Source organism: Sycon ciliatum, chromosome 8 (genome assembly GCF_964019385.1).
Source record: "Sycon ciliatum chromosome 8, ocSycCili1.1, whole genome shotgun sequence".
NCBI classification, from domain to species: Eukaryota; Metazoa; Porifera; class Calcarea; order Leucosolenida; family Sycettidae; genus Sycon; species Sycon ciliatum.
In genome coordinates, this window is record NC_088650.1 from 10614164 (window position 1) to 10634607 (window position 20444).

A 20444-nucleotide genomic window follows, 5' to 3' on the forward strand; every position below is an offset into this window, starting at 1 on the left:
GCGCTTTTCCTGTCCTGCCGACTTGAATTCTCACTTGACTGACTCACGACTGCCATCCGGATAACACAAGGAGTTTATCGAATCTCCCACCCATCAAACCTGCAAGAAGGCAACACTCCCTGCACAATACACAGTTGTAAGCAGGCATGATAAACTGCTGGCGCATGATATTTAGCAATTCTCGTTTCTTCTTCCTACATTCCTTTCGTACCCTGTTTCATGTCTTCCCCTCTTGCCTCCCCATGTAATCAGGCTACATACGAGACTCCCATGATCAGCGTTCATTTGCTTTGTTGAGGATCCTCTTTTTAATAAAATAAACAACCAGATAGTCCGGCGTGGGGAGCAAACGCCTTTCCTTTGTGATCATCGCCGAAGTCAGCACAACTTTGAGAGAAATAAACAACAACAAACAGCAACAATAAAACATAAATTATATTAAATTGTCTGAAGAAGGTGTTTAACGGTCACTGCTGGGATGACAGCTACACCATAGCTCAGCGGTTAGAGCATCGCTGGCCTCAAGCGAAGGTCCCTGGTTCGAGTCTAGGTGGTGAAAGTCATTGTTTTCTTCAGACTTTTCCCTTTTCCATTCCCTCAGCTAGTGAATACCTTTTAAAAATACATGTAGCCATTTAGCCTAAGATGGCGTTGATGATAACACGCTTCGAACATATGAGATTGCGTCTTCAGATCCCGCAGTGACTTGTCTAATCCCATTCCAAACGGACATGAAGTACATGACATGTACACGTACATTGTGTACATGTGTATTTATTATGCCTAAATTAGCACAAAGAGTGACGGTCAGAGTGCGCTGTTGCGGACATAACGTAATTTTATTCAAGTTATCTAGGTGAGCCAGTAACGTTATCTGTAACACGGCAGCTGGTGTGTATACCTACACGGAGATTGAGTATCTAGACTACGGGCATGTACCGACAGGTACGTTTACATAATGCATGTATCTAAGCTAGCATAGCGCCAAGGAAACAAACACTTCAGTACTTCTATCTTCAATCTTCACCTTTGCTTGTTTTTAGCTGCTTGGCAACCTGCTAACGTACAAGTGCAGTAGCTCGCAGCGGGGGAACGTTCGCTACAGCCTTCTGCAAGCGGGAGTTCAGTTCTGTGATGGACGGATATGGAGATTGGTGAACCCGCACGGTCAAAAATCAGCCATGGATACTAGCTGTGATGGCGTCAGGCTTAACGGTAAGATGGTTTGTTGATGAGAATCCAACGTTCCAGTGGCTACTTGGATAAAGTCAACAACGTGCATGAAGACATGGCCACAGCAGGGGAGGATAGAGACACCCGGGGAGAGAGTTTGTGTGTGTATGGGGAAGGAGAGGGAAAGAGGAAAAAGGGAGAGAAGCCAATAGACAGCTTAGAATAGCTGAAACACACAACGGGACAAAGACTCCACATGGATACTGATGGATTACTTTAAACAAGTCTCGAGTCCCGCTCGCATTTTATAGTTGCGCTAGTTTCAGTTGTGCACTTTGAATCTCATAGCTGGACTTAAACATTTTTTGTACATGTACATGTGTGCTGGTAAATTCAAGCATCTGTCAAACAATACACCTCGTGAATAATGACCTTGGGGTAAAACAAGCGAATAATGACGCAATCTTCAGGCATAGTGTGTAGTAGTGACCACTTGAGTACTTGAGTATATATTTTCAACTTCATGAATAACGACAACTCGCAAAATTAATACCAACACTTTCAAAGTTCTCAGGAAAATTATTTGAGGGTCGTTATTCGCAAGGTTGGCAGTGTAGAGAATTCTAGAAGCAGACAGCGAAGAAAGGAAATTAAAGAGCCAGAGCCAGGGACAGATTCACGGGTATAGGAGCAAAGCCAGAGACAGAGAGGAGTGACATACGCTGATGATGCTGCTCTAAATTCGTGATGTCCCGACTAAACAGTATCTACATGTATATGACTACTGTATCCAATGGTAAATAATGCTTCCCATCTTGGAATCGCAAGAATCGGGAATTGGCAACATTAGGTGTATGTAAAATCCATCAGTTCAGGTTGTTAAAAAGGGAAAAAGTCTGAAGGAAAAATTGAAAAATTGACTGTCACCACCAGGACTCGAACCAGGGACCTTCGCTTCAGGCCAGTGAAGCTCTTACCACTTGGCGGTGGAGCATGTGGCCGGTGTAGCTGTCAATTTTAATATTATTGTAGACATATTATTGTAGATCAGAGCAGAGAGAATAATAATATTATGATTGTGTATGTTAACTGGTTTGAGGGAAAAGACAAGCGGGAAAAGTCTGAGGAACAAATTGACTGCCACCACCGGATTGTGTATGCATGAATTTATGTTCATCTCCTTCAGGGCATTCACGTGGTGACGGCCTTTACACGCTTGCACTGGCTAGTAGTGACACTCAATACAAGGCGTTCTGCGATATGACAACGGAGGGTGGTGGATGGACGCTGTTCGCCACGAAGGCATCCTACAACTTTGACTACATATCACCAGCATTCAATCCGTTGGCTGCAAGGGCTCAGGACTTTGACGCGGCCGGCTGTATTCCCACGGACAACTACACGCAAGTTTTGTTCAGGTAGGTCAGATTTTCGCGTGTAGCTAGGGTGTCTAGCGACAACACACTCACTCGTAAGCTGGCCGATCGTGGTACTCAGGGCAGGAAATGTGGAGAGGCAATTGAATATCAGGTCTCGAACCCGTGGCCTTTGTTAACATGGTTATTGGACAGGGATACCCTTCCACATTTACCTGTGGTGAAACGCACGTCGTACCGTTGCAAGTATGTACATGTATGATAACAAGTAACTTTCATTTTGTTGTCCCACCCATGGAATAATCTTCCGGTGGGACTGGCTTATCGCCTTCGAAAGGAGTGAAGAAAAGGAGACATCATAATGATAACTCACCCCTACTGGCCCTAGTTTCTGTATGCGGTACAAACAAGGTCGGATGATGACATACATGTACATGATGCAATCCAAGATTCAATCCGCGATATGAATGGCCTGAATCACTAACTGTAGTACAAAAGTCAGAACAACAGAGACCGATATCTTTCTCTTGACTCCGAGTTTCGTATTCAAAAACACTCATCAGATTACATGTAAACGAATTGTACTGTGCTGTCCTGTGCAGGTTCCGCGATGACGACGGTTCTCGAATCGTCTACACACGTGGGGTTGGCAAGATGGACGGAAACAAGGAAAATTTTGAGAACCTTCTGCGCTGCGACACAGCTTCTAGTGACAGAGTTGCCAGCGTGGACGGATTTTACAGGACCACTCCTCAGATCAACAAAGGCAAGCGTGACCCAAGTATCAATTTCAAAACCCTGGCCCGACTCCATATGTACACTAAGAATGGTATTTCAGATGATCATGGACAGTCGAATCAGTGGCTCGACCTCTGGACGGTTCCTGGCGGAAGTAAGTTCTTTTCAGCGGACGATGCAAAGGCGAAGGGAACCAAGTGCGTGGCTGGCACGTGTCGCCTTCAAGAGCCAGTATACTTGATGTATCGCTGATATTTTCACAGAGTATTCAATCTGCATAAAGCGAATGCACTTCTGCTTACAATCGTTGCCTCAATGATATCTCATTCGAATATTCGGTTATTAGCTCTCCGCCTCTCTTTCAAGTAACTATCCATTGATTATCGTTTCTCTTTTTTAGATTTCCTCTTTTTCAAAGTAGAAATGTGGAAAACAGTGGGGCACAAGATAATTTTTCTTTGCATTGTTGCGGTCGACGATCATGTGCATCGGCGGTGCCCTATCGTCATATCACCGTCCTGTGAATGCATTGCGAGAGTTGGCAATCTCGGAGGGCCGGCTGTGGGGTTTTGGAGACGATGGTGGGCAGAACACTGCCCTTGTATTTTCCTTTTTTTTGTTGTTGTTTTTTTGTTTTGTTTTTTGTTTTTTCCTCGTTTTTTACGTTTTTTTCACACATACAATTGTTTTCATTTTTTGGTGTTGTGTTCTAATCATTCGCCGTGCCACTGTCAATTGTATTCTGTTTGCCCGTAAAAGAGGCCTTTGCATGCTGCGTGTGCTGAAGATAACTTTTCTATATTAGCCCCAAGTCATAAAAATATTCACTGGTTTAAAATTGGTTCGTTATTAGAGTGTACAACCCTACACGAATTCTGTAGATTGGGTGGAGGAGAGCCCTCTACTTGCTGTACCTCTGATGAGTGATGTGCAGTCTGGATAGATTGAGTGCACATTTGTTCTTGAATCGCCTCCTGCATGATAAGCATGAAGTGTACAGACGTCCATGTACATGCATAGTTTTGCTTTTCAGTCCTCTGCCCCGCTTTCATCGCAATATTCGTAAGTGTCTGTTTCGAGAAACTGCTCAGGAGAGTGGAGGAGAGATGAGGACGAATAGAGCTAGCTTGACAGACAAGACGATAATTATTATTTTACTGTTGTCAAGATACAAAATGTGTGTTTAACGATCGCGGAGAACACTCATCTCAGCTCCTGAGATACTGCTGAGAATAATGTATTTGGCTTGCGGGCAAGTAGGACTTACTGCGCTCCTTGAAATGATTGTAAAAAATATTCGACGATTGTACCGATTGTACCGGTAGTGAAAGGATCACGGCCAGGTTTTCTTTTTGTTTTTTCGACCTTGAAACGATGATAGCATTTTCAGGATGGGTGTATGGATATTGGCCTGTGTTGCGAAGTGTCATCCACCACCTTGCTAAGGAAGCTAAACACTCCAGTAATGAGCAACAGGTGGAGAATGCACGTGTTACGCGCCAGACACTTGAGCCAGTTCAAGGGAAATGAATGACAACCGAGACAAGAAACTTGGCATCTGAAATCAAGATCCTGTCAACCGGCGGCCTGTCAGAATAATACTGCATCTACCGTCGATATCCCGTGCACCTCTAGTCGTACATCGTACACACGTCCAAGATCTCAGTTCACAATTGTGTGCACTGTGGTTGGCCACTGTACATGTAAATACTGACCGGATGCTACAACCCTTGTAGCATAGTCATACAAGTACGTTGTCCATTACGACGACTGGCCTACTGTATCCAGACATGTGGCATATCTCACCTCGCTGTGGGGTTCAGGCTCCTACCTTAGATTGCCGGCACTGAAGCTGGCCCAAATACTGCACTACATTTTAAACGGAGACAGGCGTGTAGCTGAATCCGTCTAAAACAAGGCCTGTGTATGCTTCGGAACGTGCTAAGTGATAATGCCGTTATGCTATGGGAGCGAACCAAATTTTGGTCTTGGGTCTCCTCCGATTAGACATCAGTTTGTGAATTCTCTTCCGTGTTTTTGCTTGTATGTGGGTTCGGGTGCCTGCGACTATGTACCTTTGTATTGTGTTTGTTTGTTCGTGTCGGTGTGTGCGTGCGTGCGTATATGAACCTGCAGTGCACCGGTAAGTGTGTCCAATGGGTCTGGATCATTCCAATGTAGGCCAAGCGAGTATTTTCCGGAAGCCAAACGGATAATTCCAAGGTAGTCGACTCAGGCGACCAGATGAGCAAGAGGTGAAACCGGGCGGACTCACGTGAACATCTTGTCAAGGATTTAGATAGATGCCAGGATTACGAGTTATCAGCTCACCGGACAGCTTGAGTGCAAGAAATGATTATTATCCTTATAAAAAGTGGAGGCCTTGTAAACTCCATTGTGAAGCGGGTACATTGTCATCTTTATGGTGATGCTTGTCGAACAAAAACTATTCAAAATATTGGACACAGTTGTTTGCAGGAGAATTCTGTGTTGCTTCCTACGTGGAAGCTCGCGCTTTTCCTCCCGACTTGAATTCTCACTAGATTGGCTCACTGCTGCCATCCAGATAACACAAGAAGTCTATCGAACCTTCTACTCGACAAACCTGCAATGCACCACTCCTTGCTCAATAAACAGTTTTTAGGAGGCAGGATATACTGTTGGCGCATGATATTGAGCTTCTCGTTTCTTTTTCCTAAGTTCCTTTCTTACCCTGTTTCATGTCTTCCCCTCTTGACTCCCCATGTAATCAGGCTACATACGAGACTCCCATGATCAGCGTTCACTTGCTTTGTTGAGGAACCTCTTTTTAATAAAATAAACAGCAAGATAGTCCGGTGTGGGGAGAAAACGCCTTTCCAGTGTGGTCATCGCTCTGAAGAAAGTGTTGAACGGTCTCTGCTGGGATGACAGCTACAACATTGCTCACTGCTCAGTGTTGAGAGCAGCGCTGGTCTCAAGCGAAGGTCCCTGGTTCAGGCGGTGGAATCAATTCTTTCTTCAGACTTTTCCCTTTCACATTCACTCAACCAGTGGATATCTTCAATTAAAGTATATGTAGCCATTCAGCCTAAGATGGGATTTATAAAATAATAATAATAATAATAATCAGTTTCCTCTGAGACAAAAATGCGATAATACTCATAAAAAGGACACACTTCAGGCTCATTACAAACATCTTGAAAGTTTTTGTCTTCACAAGTATACTTTCAAGCCTTCTCATCAGGTGAAATACAGGCAAGGGAAAAGGAACAGGAACAGTGGATTAAATACAGTAAGAAGGTGGTAAAACAGCGCAAAAAGAAAGAAAGAAAGAAAGAAGATAGCTAAAGTAAACAGCGAAAATTGCAATAATGACACAAAGGTGCAAATGCGAGAAAACTCAATAAGCGCGACATGTAGTGCGACAACAAGAGACAACCACTGGACATACATGTAACTAACGAGGTTTTGACGACCTACCTAACAGCCTGAGTGTGAATTTGATTTGTTTCTGCTTGCAAAGGTTGGGTTTCCTTGTGTGGATGTATACAGCTTCCAAAACATTCAGCAATCTAGCACTGCGTACACGTGACACAATCGAAAAACAATCATCCGAATACACAGCACGACAATCAGGATGCTCAAACAAATGACTAGCAATGGACGACTCATACTTATCAGAACTAACATCAGAACAATCAGCATGTGCGGTGGACACATCCGATTTCACATGGCTAGTCGAGTGGACCCTAGCCGTTGCCTCTGTCTGTTCACGGTGAGGAAGGACGTCCTACCTACAGGCCAATTATCCAAGTTGATTTATCACTTCGAGTGTCGGCAATGTGAGAGCCGATATGTAGGTAGGACTCTTCAACATCTGGACGCACGCATCCGACAACACGCACCGCTACACCTTATTCCACAACACGCACGATCCACTCGACCACGGAGGGGACGTCCAGCAAAGAATCATCCTGGTACAAGATGGTCCAACGCAGCGGCATCAACACCAAGCAACGTCACCTCACAATTAACTAGACCACCAGAAAAACAACCGGACAAGACACCTACGTGCGTGGCAGTGACAGGAACCGCATCAACCAGAAGATTGACAAGATCGGCAACGGCGGCGATGGCAGCGACTAAAGCACAGACAGAGGCAACGGCTAGGGTCCACTCGACTAGCCATGTGAAATCGGATGTGTCCACCGCACATGCTGATTGTTCTGATGTTAGTTCTGATAAGTATGAGTCGTCCATTGCTAGTCATTTGTTTGAGCATCCTGATTGTCGTGCTGTGTATTCGGATGATTGTTTTTCGATTGTGTCACGTGTACGCAGTGCTAGATTGCTGAATGTTTTGGAAGCTGTATACATCCACACAAGGAAACCCAACCTTTGCAAGCAGAAACAAATCAAATTCACACTCAGGCTGTTAGGTAGGTCGTCAAAACCTCGTTAGTTACATGTATGTCCAGTGGTTGTCTCTTGTTGTCGCACTACATGTCGCGCTTATTGAGTTTTCTCGCATTTGCACCTTTGTGTCATTATTGCAATTTTCGCTGTTTACTTTAGCTATCTTCTTTCTTTCTTTCTTTCTTTTTGCGCTGTTTTACCACCTTCTTACTGTATTTAATCCACTGTTCCTGTTCCTTTTCCCTTGCCTGTATTTCACCTGATGAGAAGGCTTGAAAGTATACTTGTGAAGACAAAAACTTTCAAGATGTTTGTAATGAGCCTGAAGTGTGTCCTTTTTATGAGTAATAATAATAATAATAATAATAATAATAATAATAATAATGTAAAATAGAAAAGGATATATGGATACGAGTTTAGAGTAACTCTCCATCACTGTAACATGATACTATATACTATTTTACATTTATTTATGGCTCAACATCCGAGTTTCAAATAATAATAATAATAATAATAATACACGAAGGCACTTCGAACATGTGAGATTGCGTCATTGCTAAGCTAATCCAAAACAGACATGTAGTACATGATTGTACTTGTACATGTGTATGCCTAAATTAGCACAAAGGGTGACGGTCAGAGTGCCTAATATTTGTAGCGGACACAGCGTTACTTTATTCAAGGTACTGTATCTAGGTGAGCCAGCATCTGTAACACCGCAGCTGAGGTACATGTATACGTGTACGGAGATTGAGTATTTACCGGCATGTACCGTTACATGTACGTACTATGCATGGACAGTAAAACCTTGTTTAAGCGACCACCCAACGGTGCAAGGAAAAGCGGTCGATAAAGCCAGGTGGTCTTTAAAACCAGGTCCCAAAGTGTCTAGAGCAGGTGGTCGCTAAACACAGAGGTCGCTTACACCTTACAATCTGCACACAATAGGGAGGTTTCGCTCTACGGAATTACGTATGAAAATAACGTATGAACTGCACGGAATTTTCATACGTAAAAATCAGAGCTGTTGGGTTTCGCTCTACGTGATTTCTCCACGACTGTTAAACATGCGTTGTTGCTTTGGAGACGCGTTGGCTGCATGCGCCCACCGTATGCACCATGAACCGAAACTGCGTTTTCCATTATATTTTGCACGTGGTGTACGGTGTGTGTACCTTGTGTTTCGCGCGGCTTGAATATTGCCATGGACAAAAATGCGGAAAAAGCGAAAATTATTTCAAAAAGTCCTACGGAGGACCCAACGTAGGAAAGAGCTTTCCTACGGAAATCCGTAGAGAGATTTACGTATGAAAGTTGCCCTCGCTCCCCGGCGTGTACGACATACGGATTTTCATACGTAATTACGTAGAGCGAAACCTCCCTAATGTGACAACACACTGGGACGAGTGTGGTTGCGAGTTTTTTACGTCTGACGTCTTGCTCCCCCAACCGGGAGCATGGCGTCCATTGACTTCGGAATTTTGGATAGTGAAGGCTTGGAGTCACTGGCAAAGGCCAATAACGTCAAATGGGCCGGCCTGAGCCGAGTGCAATTGGTAGGCGCCCTGAGGGGAAAGTTGCAACCACTGGACGATCAGATCGACACACACAGGGTCACAAAGCAGGCAGGAGGATGTGAATGTACCAGTACTGATGCTACTGCGCTAACGAAGATGATGGTTGACCTGATGGAGACGGTCCGAAACCTGGTAGCAGAAGTTTCCGACCTACGAAAAATCTCTCTAGAAAAGGAGAAAGGAAAAGATGCCGCCATTGCAGAACTCAGGGAGGAGCTTCGCGCCCTGACACAACACCACCAGCCCATCGATGTCTCTAATCGCGCCCTCGACCGCCTCCAGGATGAGTACTCGTACCGAGCAGCTACAAACATTCCCGCCACGGCCGGGTGTACCAGTACCCGCATCTGCACCAACAGGGCTTGAATCCGCAGCTCCGGGCGAGACGTACGCTAGTCGTACCCTCTCTGCACCACGAACAAGCAACGCCAGTCGTACTACTGACAAGCCTGTCAGTACCAAGTACGACTGGTCGATCGTACGTGAAGCCGCCAACCGCCAAAGGAAGCCCGCAGATCTGCGTGGAGGTAAGAAAATAGCACGCAGAGTTGTATTCGTTGGGGGCATCAATATCAACTGCAGTGCTGATGATCTTGTTGCGTACTGTAGAAAGAAGAATGTGGAAGTTACTGGCTGTAGACTGATCCCCTCCAGAACAGTGTACGGCACGTTGTACGCACATCTGACAGTTGCTGAGCATGACGAAAGAAATGTTCTGGAAAACGAGTTCTGGCCCGAGCATGTAACAGCACGAGAATGGAAGTTCAAGAACCCACCCCTCCCCAAGAAATCATAAACTGTGATGTTGAATCCACACGCACCCATCTTTTTTCCCACATCACCACACGCTTTTACTCTTAACCCAAATGCAGCCCTGTTCTCTCCCGGCCGACAATCGCAAGTGAGCGCACTGAACCCTCTTGCTCCACCATTCCAACCGCCCCCTTTGACTTTCAACTTTTCACCTTGTATTCCTGATATGAAGTCTCCGTCGAGTATCAGGATCTGCACAGTTAACGCATGCAGCTGGCTGAAGCGGGCTGATGAGATTAAAAACTTATTCTGCACATCTCAACTAGCTATCTTGGGCATAACTGAAACCTGGTTGACTCCTGATATCACAAGTTCAATATTAACACCGTCAGCTGAATACAAAATTATCCGGCATGACCGTCACAACAATACCGTGCGACGTGGAGGTGGAGTGGCATTCCTCCTCCACCCTTCCATTTCCCATGCTACCAAACATCGTCCAGATCTTCAGCCTGCTGATCCAACCATTGAAATTGTGTGCATAGAACTAGAGCATCGCCCCAACTCCACGTTTGTGTTCTGTTGTTACCGTCCTCCTTGGCAGCCACCTGATCAGTTCTGCAGCGCACTCCGGACCTGCATTCAATCAATATCTTGTCCTCAAGCTTCCATATTTGTCATTGGCGACTTTAACGCTCGCCTCTCGAAATGGCTAGCATCCGATCCTGATACACCTGCTGGTACATGCATGTATGACACCCTGGATGATCTGGGCTTATCGCAACTTGTGGATCAACAGCCTACCCGCTACTCCGCAAGTGGTAAGAGTTCATCACTACTCGACCTAGTTATCACTAATGCTCCAATAGCAGTCTCCCATCTCACCATCCTCCCACCGGTATCTGATCACTGTCCTGTAGTTTTCGATGTCGTCCACAACCGATCAGCAGGCTCCACAGCCCAAATATCTTCTGCACAAAACACCTGGCTCGACTTTGCCCACACGGACTGGCAAGCATTTAACAACCACGTGTGGCAACTACCCTTGCTAGATGCCGTCCAAAACGCGCAAACAGTTGATGAGGCCTGGTCATTGTGGCGCACAGCGCTGGAAGACTCTGTATCGTTGTTTGTTCCCGTTGTCCGGAGAAGCACATTTCCATCGAACAAGCCTTGGTACTCTGCTGTTCACCATCGTCAGAGGCGGCTTCGGGATCGCCTCTTCGCCAAGGCCAAACGTCTCGGATCTACAGATAGTTGGATAGCGTATAGACTCTCACGTAACTGTCTTACTTCCTTGCTCCGGAAGGCGAAACGCCATTACCACGAGAGGATGGCGAGAGACATGGCTCAGCATCATGGAACTCGTACATGGTGGCGCAAAGCAAAGATCCTTTGTAATGTGAATCGCCCGTCTCCGGTTATCCCTGACCTCTACCATGACAACCAAGCCTACCCAGCCACGAGTAATACGGAAAAGACGAATCTCCTAGCCAAAGTGTTTGCGAGCTACAGCCAGGCGCCACTGCTAACACCTGACCTGCACTCAGCTGGTATTTTAACACCCACGTCCACTGTGAAGTTCTCCATACAACCATTCTCTGTGCAGTCCGTATTTGACACGCTATCCAGACTTCCCATTCAACGTAAAACCGCTGGACTGCTGAACAATCGCATCCTCCGTGAAACAGCTGAGGTCACGTCACAGTCTCTTTCCGCCCTTTTCAACCGCTGCTTGCTGTCCAGTACTCAGCCCAGGGAGTGGAAATCTGCCGTTGTTGTACCTGTGTTCAAGGGAAAGGGTAATCCTTCTCACCCAGTCAATTACCGTCCTATATCGCTGTTAAATGCAGTTGCCAAATTGTATGAGTCTATGATTAGCCGTCAGTTTTACTCGTTTGTTGAGAGCCATAAAATTATCAGTTCCAGCCAGTTTGGCTTTTGTCGAAAGAGGTCAACAGTTGACCAATTGGTACAGCTTACCTCAATTGTTTCGCGTGCATTTGACTCTAAGTCTTCTTGTGACCAGCTGTTCCTTGATTTTTCTAAGGCCTTTGACAGAGTTAGTCATCATTTAGTTATTCAATCTGTTTCAGGTTGGTGTTCTCTTTCTGCCTGTTCTTGGGTGAAGGACTTCATCAGTGATCGTAGTATTTGCGTTCGCATTGGCCAAACTCTTTCTAACCCTTTGCCCATCACCGCTGGCGTACCCCAAGGTTCCCATCTCGGCCCGCTTCTTTTTAACCTGTGCATCAACTCCTTTCCTGATGCCCCTGCTTCTAGTACCCTATCCCTTTTTGCTGATGACTCTAATTTAATTCTTGTTTCTCCAGCAAACACCTCACTTCCTATCCATCATGCATTGCTCCAGACTGACATTGATAAGTGTTGTCAATGGTCATCAGCTACTGCCATGACGTTTAACACCAGTAAATGCGTCCACCTACCCTTTCAAAAATATGCATTAGCCCCCGGCCCGTCATCCCCCTTGACAATGAACGGTGTGCCTATTCAGAAAGGTGATAGCCACTGTCATCTCGGCGTGACTATCACTCCTTCACTAAATTTTTCTGACCATATAAAATCTATCACCCATAAGTTTCGCAGTCGTGTTTTTCTGTTGCGCCATATGGCCCATTTCCTTTCTGCTTCAACCGTGAATTTGCTCTACAAGTGTTACGTACGACCACTGTTAGAATACGCAGTCCCTGTCTGTTCATTCGCCGTATCCCATTCAGATTCGCTTACGTTAGACCGACTGCAAGCCGTTGCTGCTCGTTCATATCTGCTTTGTAAGACCCGGCACCCTCCTGAGTGGGAAACCCCGAAGCAGATTCTTAATCGTACTTGTGACTGGTCATCCCTGAAGTGGCGTCGTCAGATTCTGTCCTTGCTGTATTTTCATCATGTCTTTTACCAGTTTCCGTCTTTGCTAATTCGTTTCAAATTCAATGTATCCCTTAGTTGTCGTCACCCGTCCTCTATAGTTTTACCTCGTTCTGGCGCCCATTTCCTTAAATCCCCTCTCTTCAGTTTATCTGTGGAATGGAACAAACTTCCAGAACACATCCGCTGCGTTCAGTCCTCTGTCAATTTTCGCATTGCTCTAAAGGCTCATTACTCTCAGCATAGATATTCTCTGACTGGAATTCCGAACTTTTCCGTTTGAGAAATTTTTTTTCCTTGGAATTAATCCTTGCTGGGTTTTTTTTTCATCTAAATGTCCCGCTATTATCTGCAGAGGTGATTTCTTCCCTCGTCGATTTCTTTCCTGCTTTTATACCTCGATATTTAGGTACTTGTTTCCCTTCTTCCCATGCTTCATCTTCCACTCTCCTCTCCCCATTTCCCCATTTTTCTTGCGATATTTATGTGGGAGACTTCCGTGATAAGCATCCATTTGCTTTTGGAGAATCCTTTTAAATAAATACAATACAATACACCAGGTTTTACTGTATCTAAGCTAGCATTGCGCCAAGGCAACTAAACAAGGTATCTTCAATCTTCACCTTTGCTTGTTTTTAGCTGTTTGGCAACCTGCTAACGTACAAGTGCAGTAGCTCGCAGCGGGGGAACGTTCGCTACAGCCTTCTGCAAGCGGGAGTTCAGTTCTGTGATGGAAGGATATGGAGATTGGTGAACCCGTACGGTCAACAATCAGCCATGGATACTAGCTGTGATGGCGTCCTGCGTAACGGTAAGGTGTTTTGTTGATGAGAATCCAATGTTTCAGTGGCTATTTGGAAATAGTCAACCTGCGTGAAGACTTGGACGCAGCAGAGAATGATGGAGACACCCAGGGAGAGAGTTTGTGTGTGCATGGGAAAGGAGAGGAAAAGGGGACAAAAGGGAGAGAAGCAGACAGACAGTTTAGAATAGGTAAAACTCCCAACAGGAAAAGAACTCCAGATGGATACTGGTGGATTATCATGTTTTAGACTTGTTTAAAAACAAGCCTCGAGTCCTGCTCGTATTGTGTAGCTCGGCTGTTTTCAGTTGTGCCGTTTGAATCTCCTAGCTGCAAATACAAGTACATGTATGCTGGTAAATTCTTCACCCCGGGCCAGCAATGCTCTTACCACTGGCCTGTGGTGTAGTTGTCATGCCAGCAGAGACCAGACCAGGCAAACATTTGTAGACCAGAGCAGAGACGGTATAATATGTATGTATTAATTTTATTTATTTCTTCTTCAGGGCATTCACATGGTGACGGCCTTTACACGCTTGCACTGGATAGTAGTGACACTGAATTATTCAGTGTCACTCCTATTCAATACAAGGCGTTCTGCGATATGACAACGGAGGGTGGTGGATGGACGCTGTTCGCCACCAAGGTATCCTACAACTTTGACTACATGTCACAAGCATTTAATCCATTGGCTGCCAGGGCTCAGGACTTTGATGCGGCCGGCTGTATACCCACGGACAACTACTCGCAAGTTTTGTTCAGGTAGGTCAGATTTTCGCATGCAGCCAAGGTATCTAGCCAAAACACACACACCATGTACACACACACCTGTTCCTGGTCCTGGTAAACGCTGCCATTACGGTCACGTGTCCCCTCGCGGGGCCGACAACATGGAAAACGACGCGCGACGGCAGAAAGTCGGCAGTCTGCCGAGAGATCAGGGACCAGGTTCAATCGGCACGACGAGAGAGCCATCTCCGGCAGCTATGGATTTGGAATCCACGAGTACAGCGGCAGCACCGGCCACAGGCCCCACAGTGGGCCTTGCAGCATGAGAGGGAGAGCCGCACACGCGGCGGCGGAGGAGTCGCCTACACACACACACACACTACTACTACTACTATGTACAACTGCCACAAAATGGCCACGTCGCTCCCAGAAGCGGGAGACAACAGCGAGAAAGGAAAAGAAACAAGGAGAGTAATTGAGATGAAAGGGGACCGTTCTACACATAGCTAGTGTTTCTGTCTTCGGTGGCGGGTGAGGTCCTGCGGGCGGGAGAATCGTTCGTTACATAGGCTGCATTGAATGGGCAGATTAGTCCTCTGGTCCTTTCGCAGTCGTTTGCCTCGAGTACAATTATGGCGGTTAAAACCAGCCTGACTCTTCATGCAGCGATCACAGGTCGAGCAATGGTGCTGGCAGCAGTCCAAGTTCAGGCTGCATCTCGTTGAAACAGCTGGTATTTCGTCCGATGTCTGACGCTCCACACAACGATGAACTGCAAAACCGCCAGCGCTTTGAAACCAGCGGTCACAAACTCCACAGTGACGGGCCCCAGGCTGCTGGGCAACAGGTAAGGACCGCACAGCTGAGCACTTGTGACGGTGAATCCCACGAGCAGTGAATGATCGGTTGCACACACACACACACATACGCACACACACACACACACACACACACACACACACACACACCTTGACCTTGACCTTGATACACGTTGCCTTGATAGGTTACACGGTCCCGGTAAGGGGAGAGGGGTGGAAGAGGCTGGGGAGCAGCACTTTTGATGGCGCACTAGATGGTGACATAGTCGGAACTTCCTTTGGCAAGGGCACTCAAACGGGAAGTCGGCCCTTTCCGACACTGTCCTACGTTTCGTGCGGTCGCACTTGTGTCTGGCCAAGCTGCTGCTGGACTTGAAACTCCGGTGGCAGGTGCTGCACTGCGGAGTGACCGGGTTGCCGGGGTGCTCGATGTTGGGAGCAGGTCCGTGATCGCACCGATGGGTAGCCAATCCACCGGGGCTGCGGAACCAACGTTGGCAGAGACGACATTTGCAAGCGCCGGCCTGATTGCACCCTGGTTTCTGCCGTTCTGCCAAGCATTTGTGACGCTTCTCATTTAATGGGCGAGAGAAGTACCGATCACATACTTGGCAATGGACATTGGGTGTGGGCGGTTCGGGCTCGAAACAGCGGTACATGCGGCGCCAGTCGGGGCGAGAATCTGCCAGATCGTACCATCCCTCCACAGCATTCAGGGCCTTCAGGTCTGCACTAATGCAGTCCTTCCAGGGTTTGCGTGGACCGCCAGGTGGACGGCGGGATGGGAGCAGACCGAACAACAGAATCTTCGGGATGCGCTCTGGTGGCATGGGAGCAACATGACCCAGCCACTCAAGTCGTCGCTGGCGAATCCGGACAGCAAGTGGGCGCTTGTCGCCCCACATTTCCAGCAACTGATCACTGCTGATCCGCTCTTGCCACACACACACACACACACACACACACACACACACACACACACACACACACACACACACCTGGTTTAAATCTGGGTTTGGAAAATTTATTTTTCATTGCTGTCATGTTCGGCCTCATTTCCTCTGTGCTGCGCTGTTGAGTCCACAGAGGACGAAACAGTTCTGTCCGCAGATTGAGTAATACTGTATGATAAAATCCTTGTCACGATGATATAATCCATGGTGTGATCCACAAAATGTCTTCAAAGATTGGAACGGTACTATTCGACTGTTCAATAATGCAACAATCTCTCCTCCTCTTCTCCTCCACGCGCTCTCAGCCGACACATAGAACTAACTAAGGAGTTACGGGTACTTTTAAGTACACTGTATTCATACTGATATTCCTTCTGACAGCTGTTTCGCCTCCCAAAGGCACGTCAGAGAAGTTCATACTCAATAGGATATTGTCATTAGGGAGGTTCCGGAGTACGATTTTTCGTGCCAAAATCCGTGGAGGCGCTACGGATTTTTTATACGTCGTTTTCGAGCAGTGAAAAGTTCCGGGGTACGAAACTTATGTGTTTGCCGTCATTGCCTAGGTTACGATCGCAAACACGTCACATTCCCGCGCTATGCCTTTTTATTTTGAAAATTTGTACCGAAAACAAAACTTCCCGCGAAAAATCGATGTTTCTCGTACCAAATGTGTACGCGAAAAATCTTTCTGCACCCGATGACGCAAAATTTCCATACGAAGCCTGGTTCGTATGAAAGCCAGTCCACACGGATTCTCGTGCCGAAAAATCGTATGGAGCACGCCTGGAAAAAATCCGTAGCGCCCATACGGATTTTGGCACGGAAAATCGTAGATCTACCCCGGAACCTCTCTAATATTGACATGGCAAATACATGTATTTATAAGGTCTATTCTGGGCGCAAGAAACTAGGAAAGGTGCAACACTGAGATGTTGCAAGAAAATTCTCAAAGCAGCACGCAGTGCCCAGGGTTCTAGGAAAAAAAACAGGCGAGAACTGGTATACATGTACATGTAGTCATCCAATCGTAAGGTGCTAAGTTTTTTTTTCGGGGGTAACGGCCTCTTTTACGGGCAAGATAAAGTCGTGTAGACGTGAAAGCTGCTAAGTGCTAACATTTCGCACGGCTCAATAATGTAGTAGCCGTACAGTCTGTGAGGGTGTAAATACGTACAGTAGCTGATCATGGAAAAAATGAGTTTTGTAAAAGGATAAGTAAATTACTCTGCAATGTACATGACGTGTACATGTACCGGTAGTTGCGAAATATTGTGGCATTTAGGGAAAAGGGCTATCCACCATATGAATGGCCTGAATACACTACATGTATCACAGCTCCGAGAGGCGCACTAGAGGGCAATCATTCTCTTCACTTTCTTTGCCCGCTGCTACCACTAGATATGGCATGTTCTCCATTTCTTTCCTTGGCGCTGATAGGTGGAATTCTCTGCCTGTCTCGTGTCGTCAGGTTGAGCATCTATCCGTTTTTGTTTCGCTCTGTAAAGAGCACTTAGGGTTCCCTGTAACAAGACGGCAACGTCTGTAGGGCCTTCCCTATCAAAATAATAATTTCTACTACTACTACTACTACTACTACTACATGTACTATCACATGTGCATTTTATTTTTATTTTTTACAGAACATGATTGTCGGCTTGACGTATTTATACTGTCTTGTGCAGGTTCCGCGATGACCACGGTTCTCGAGTCGTCTACACACGTGGGGCTGGCAAGATGTCTGCAGGCAAGAAAGCTCTGGACAGCCTTCTGCGCTGCGACAAAGCTTTTACAGGACTAGTGTCTGTCAGCGTGGACGGATTTACCAGGACCTCTCCTCGGGTCAACAATGGCATGCGTGATCCGAGTATCAATTTCAAAACCGTGCAGAGACTCAGTATGAGTCCCACTGCAGGTATTTCAGAGGATCATAGAGATTCGAATCAGTGGCTCGACCTCTGGGGTGCTCCTGGCGGAAGTACTACTAAGTTCTTTTCAGTGGACGATGCAAAGGCGAAGGGAACCAAGTGCGTGGCTGGCACGTGTCGCCTTCAAGATCCAGTTTACTTGATGTATCGCTGATATTTGCACAGAGCCTGCAATCTGCATAAAGCAAAATGCTTACAACCGTTGCCTCAATGATGTCTCATTCACTTATTAGCTTTCTGCCTCTCTTTCAAGTCCATATCCATTGATTATCGTTTCTCTTTTTTTGGTGTCCTCGTTTAGTAATAATATAATATTCGCGGGATCCGCGTTAGCATCACTTGAATGTTCAGAAACACACAAGCTATAGCCTTCGCTTCCGGAGGCCACCACTATGATATATGCCTTTTAACCTGAGTGGCGAATGCAGACCTCACAAGTGAGTCAGGGAGAGGAGGTGACGTGAGTCTCTCATTCTCAACCAATCAGGCGTGCAACCATGGTAACGGCCCATAACCCTGTAAACTGCATCCTTGTGATCCTCACTCCGAGCCTGTGAGTACCCAGTTGTCTGAGTTGACCGTGGGTGTCGGCGCAGTTCAACACTAACACGCGTAAAAAGTCTTTTTACACGCTCCTAGATCCTAGTCTACAGTCCGAGGGGGTATTTTCTAGAAACTCGTAACCATTAGGAGCTCACAAATAGTTTTACTTCAAGTAGAGCTATTTCTGACTAAGTTGTGGCTGCTGAAGACGATAAAAGTATCGGCAAGTCTGTACAGTTGTCCGTTTGTTAGATATGGCGATCTTCCGCTGCATACGGAAATTGTACATGTACTCTAACCCAGTCATTCTAGAGTATAGTGAGTTTCTGCATACAGAGTCCGTTTGAGACTCCAGTTGGTGGCAGTCAGGAAGGGTGCGACTCCCTGGTGGCAATAAAACATCATTCAGCTGAATATAATTATTGAAAAATACAAAGCGAAATGTAAAAATTACTGTAGGTGGACTTGCAAGGTCACTCCGAGCAACTGTACAAATACAATCAAATTGACTCAAGACTTTCAAGTTTATGCGAGTCAAACTTCGAGTTGTGTAATGCCGTAAAGATAATGAGATAACAACACTCGTGACAAGGTGGAAAATTATCAAGTTCAGCACGAAACATTACTTAATTTGCTCGCTATGTTGTTGTCACTATTATTATTTGCCTGCGAGTTTTTGTTTCGTGCTGAACTTGATAATTTTCCACCTTGTCACGAGTGTTGTTATCTCATTATCTTTACGCTATATAAGTTTTAGTCTTTCCAACTTGAGCCATTCCCTGTATAATCCTTGATGAGAAGGGACCGAAAACGTTCGGATACTTTTGACAAGTGCCTTATTGTGACTGGATGTGTGTGTATTTTTTTACTTTATTTTTTATGAAAGTGCACATATGCCTACATAGATCATGGAATGGAAGATAAAAACAACAACATCAAGAGAACATAGACTACAAAGGGCGTGTAGGTGCTATTGAGCTGTGCCGGTGTGGTGAAGTGCGCTCCCCCGACCAATGGTCTCGGGATCAAGGCGCACATCACGCACCATGGGGGAAAGGGAGAGAAGAAAGACTGTGTGTGAAGAATGAGAACCTGAGAGCCAGACAATGATGGAGAGAAAGAGAGCGGGGGAGAGAGAGAGATAGAAAGAGAGAGAGAGATAGAGAGGGAGAGAGAGAGAGAGAGAGAGAGAGAGAGAGAGAGAGAGAGAGAGAGAGAGAGAGAGAGAGAGAGAGAGAGAGAGAGAGAGAGAGAGAGAGAGAGAGAGAGAGAGAGAGAGAGAGAGAGAGAGAGAGAGAGAGAGAGAGAGAGAGAGAGAGAGAGAGAGAGAGAGAGAGAGAGAGAGAGAGAGAGAGAGAGAGAGAGAGAGAGAGAGAGAGAGAGAGAGAGAGAGAGAGAGAGAGAGAGGAAGAGATGGGGGGGGGGGGTGAGTGAGTGCCAGGTTAGTTCAGGAAACTATGGCAATGGACCAACAGCTGCGTTGCTTTCAGTGGGGGGGGGGCAATACGGAGAAGTTAGATCGGAGCTGCTGCCAGGCAGAGTAGTGTGGTGGTCGTCATCGGGACCTCCATTCTTCTGATCACTGCAGCTCAGAATTCTCTGCATCGGTAAGCACCTCTAGCTCTGAGTCCAAAACATGATGAGCAGTTGTTTCTGGTTGTTTTTCAACTGAAGATTTTATTTCTCCCCCGCAAGTGTTTGCATGGATACTTGCAACCCAAAACTTACCTTCGCTTTAAAGTATTATCCGCCTCCGACCTCTTTTAAAAA

The 20444-nt window shown here is 46.2% G+C and overlaps 2 protein-coding genes across 2 annotated transcripts; both read left to right on the forward strand.

Moving 5' to 3' along the window:
• Window positions 1-918: 918 nt before the first annotated feature.
• Window positions 919-4078, forward strand: LOC135823357 (uncharacterized). Its single transcript, XM_065336210.1, has 4 exons — window positions 919-945; window positions 1044-1215; window positions 2360-2591; window positions 3152-4078. Exons 1-4 carry the CDS (start codon window positions 934-936, stop codon window positions 3537-3539), a joined length of 804 nt encoding a protein of 267 aa, XP_065192282.1. The 5' UTR covers window positions 919-933; the 3' UTR covers window positions 3540-4078.
• A 9441-nt stretch (window positions 4079-13519) lies between these two features.
• On the forward strand, window positions 13520-18538 carry LOC135823358 (uncharacterized). The gene is made up of 3 exons (XM_065336212.1): window positions 13520-13712; window positions 14210-14465; window positions 17889-18538. The coding sequence occupies exons 1-3, from the start codon at window positions 13679-13681 to the stop codon at window positions 18283-18285; spliced, it is 687 nt and encodes a 228-aa protein (XP_065192284.1). The 5' UTR covers window positions 13520-13678; the 3' UTR covers window positions 18286-18538.
• Window positions 18539-20444: the final 1906 nt, after the last annotated feature.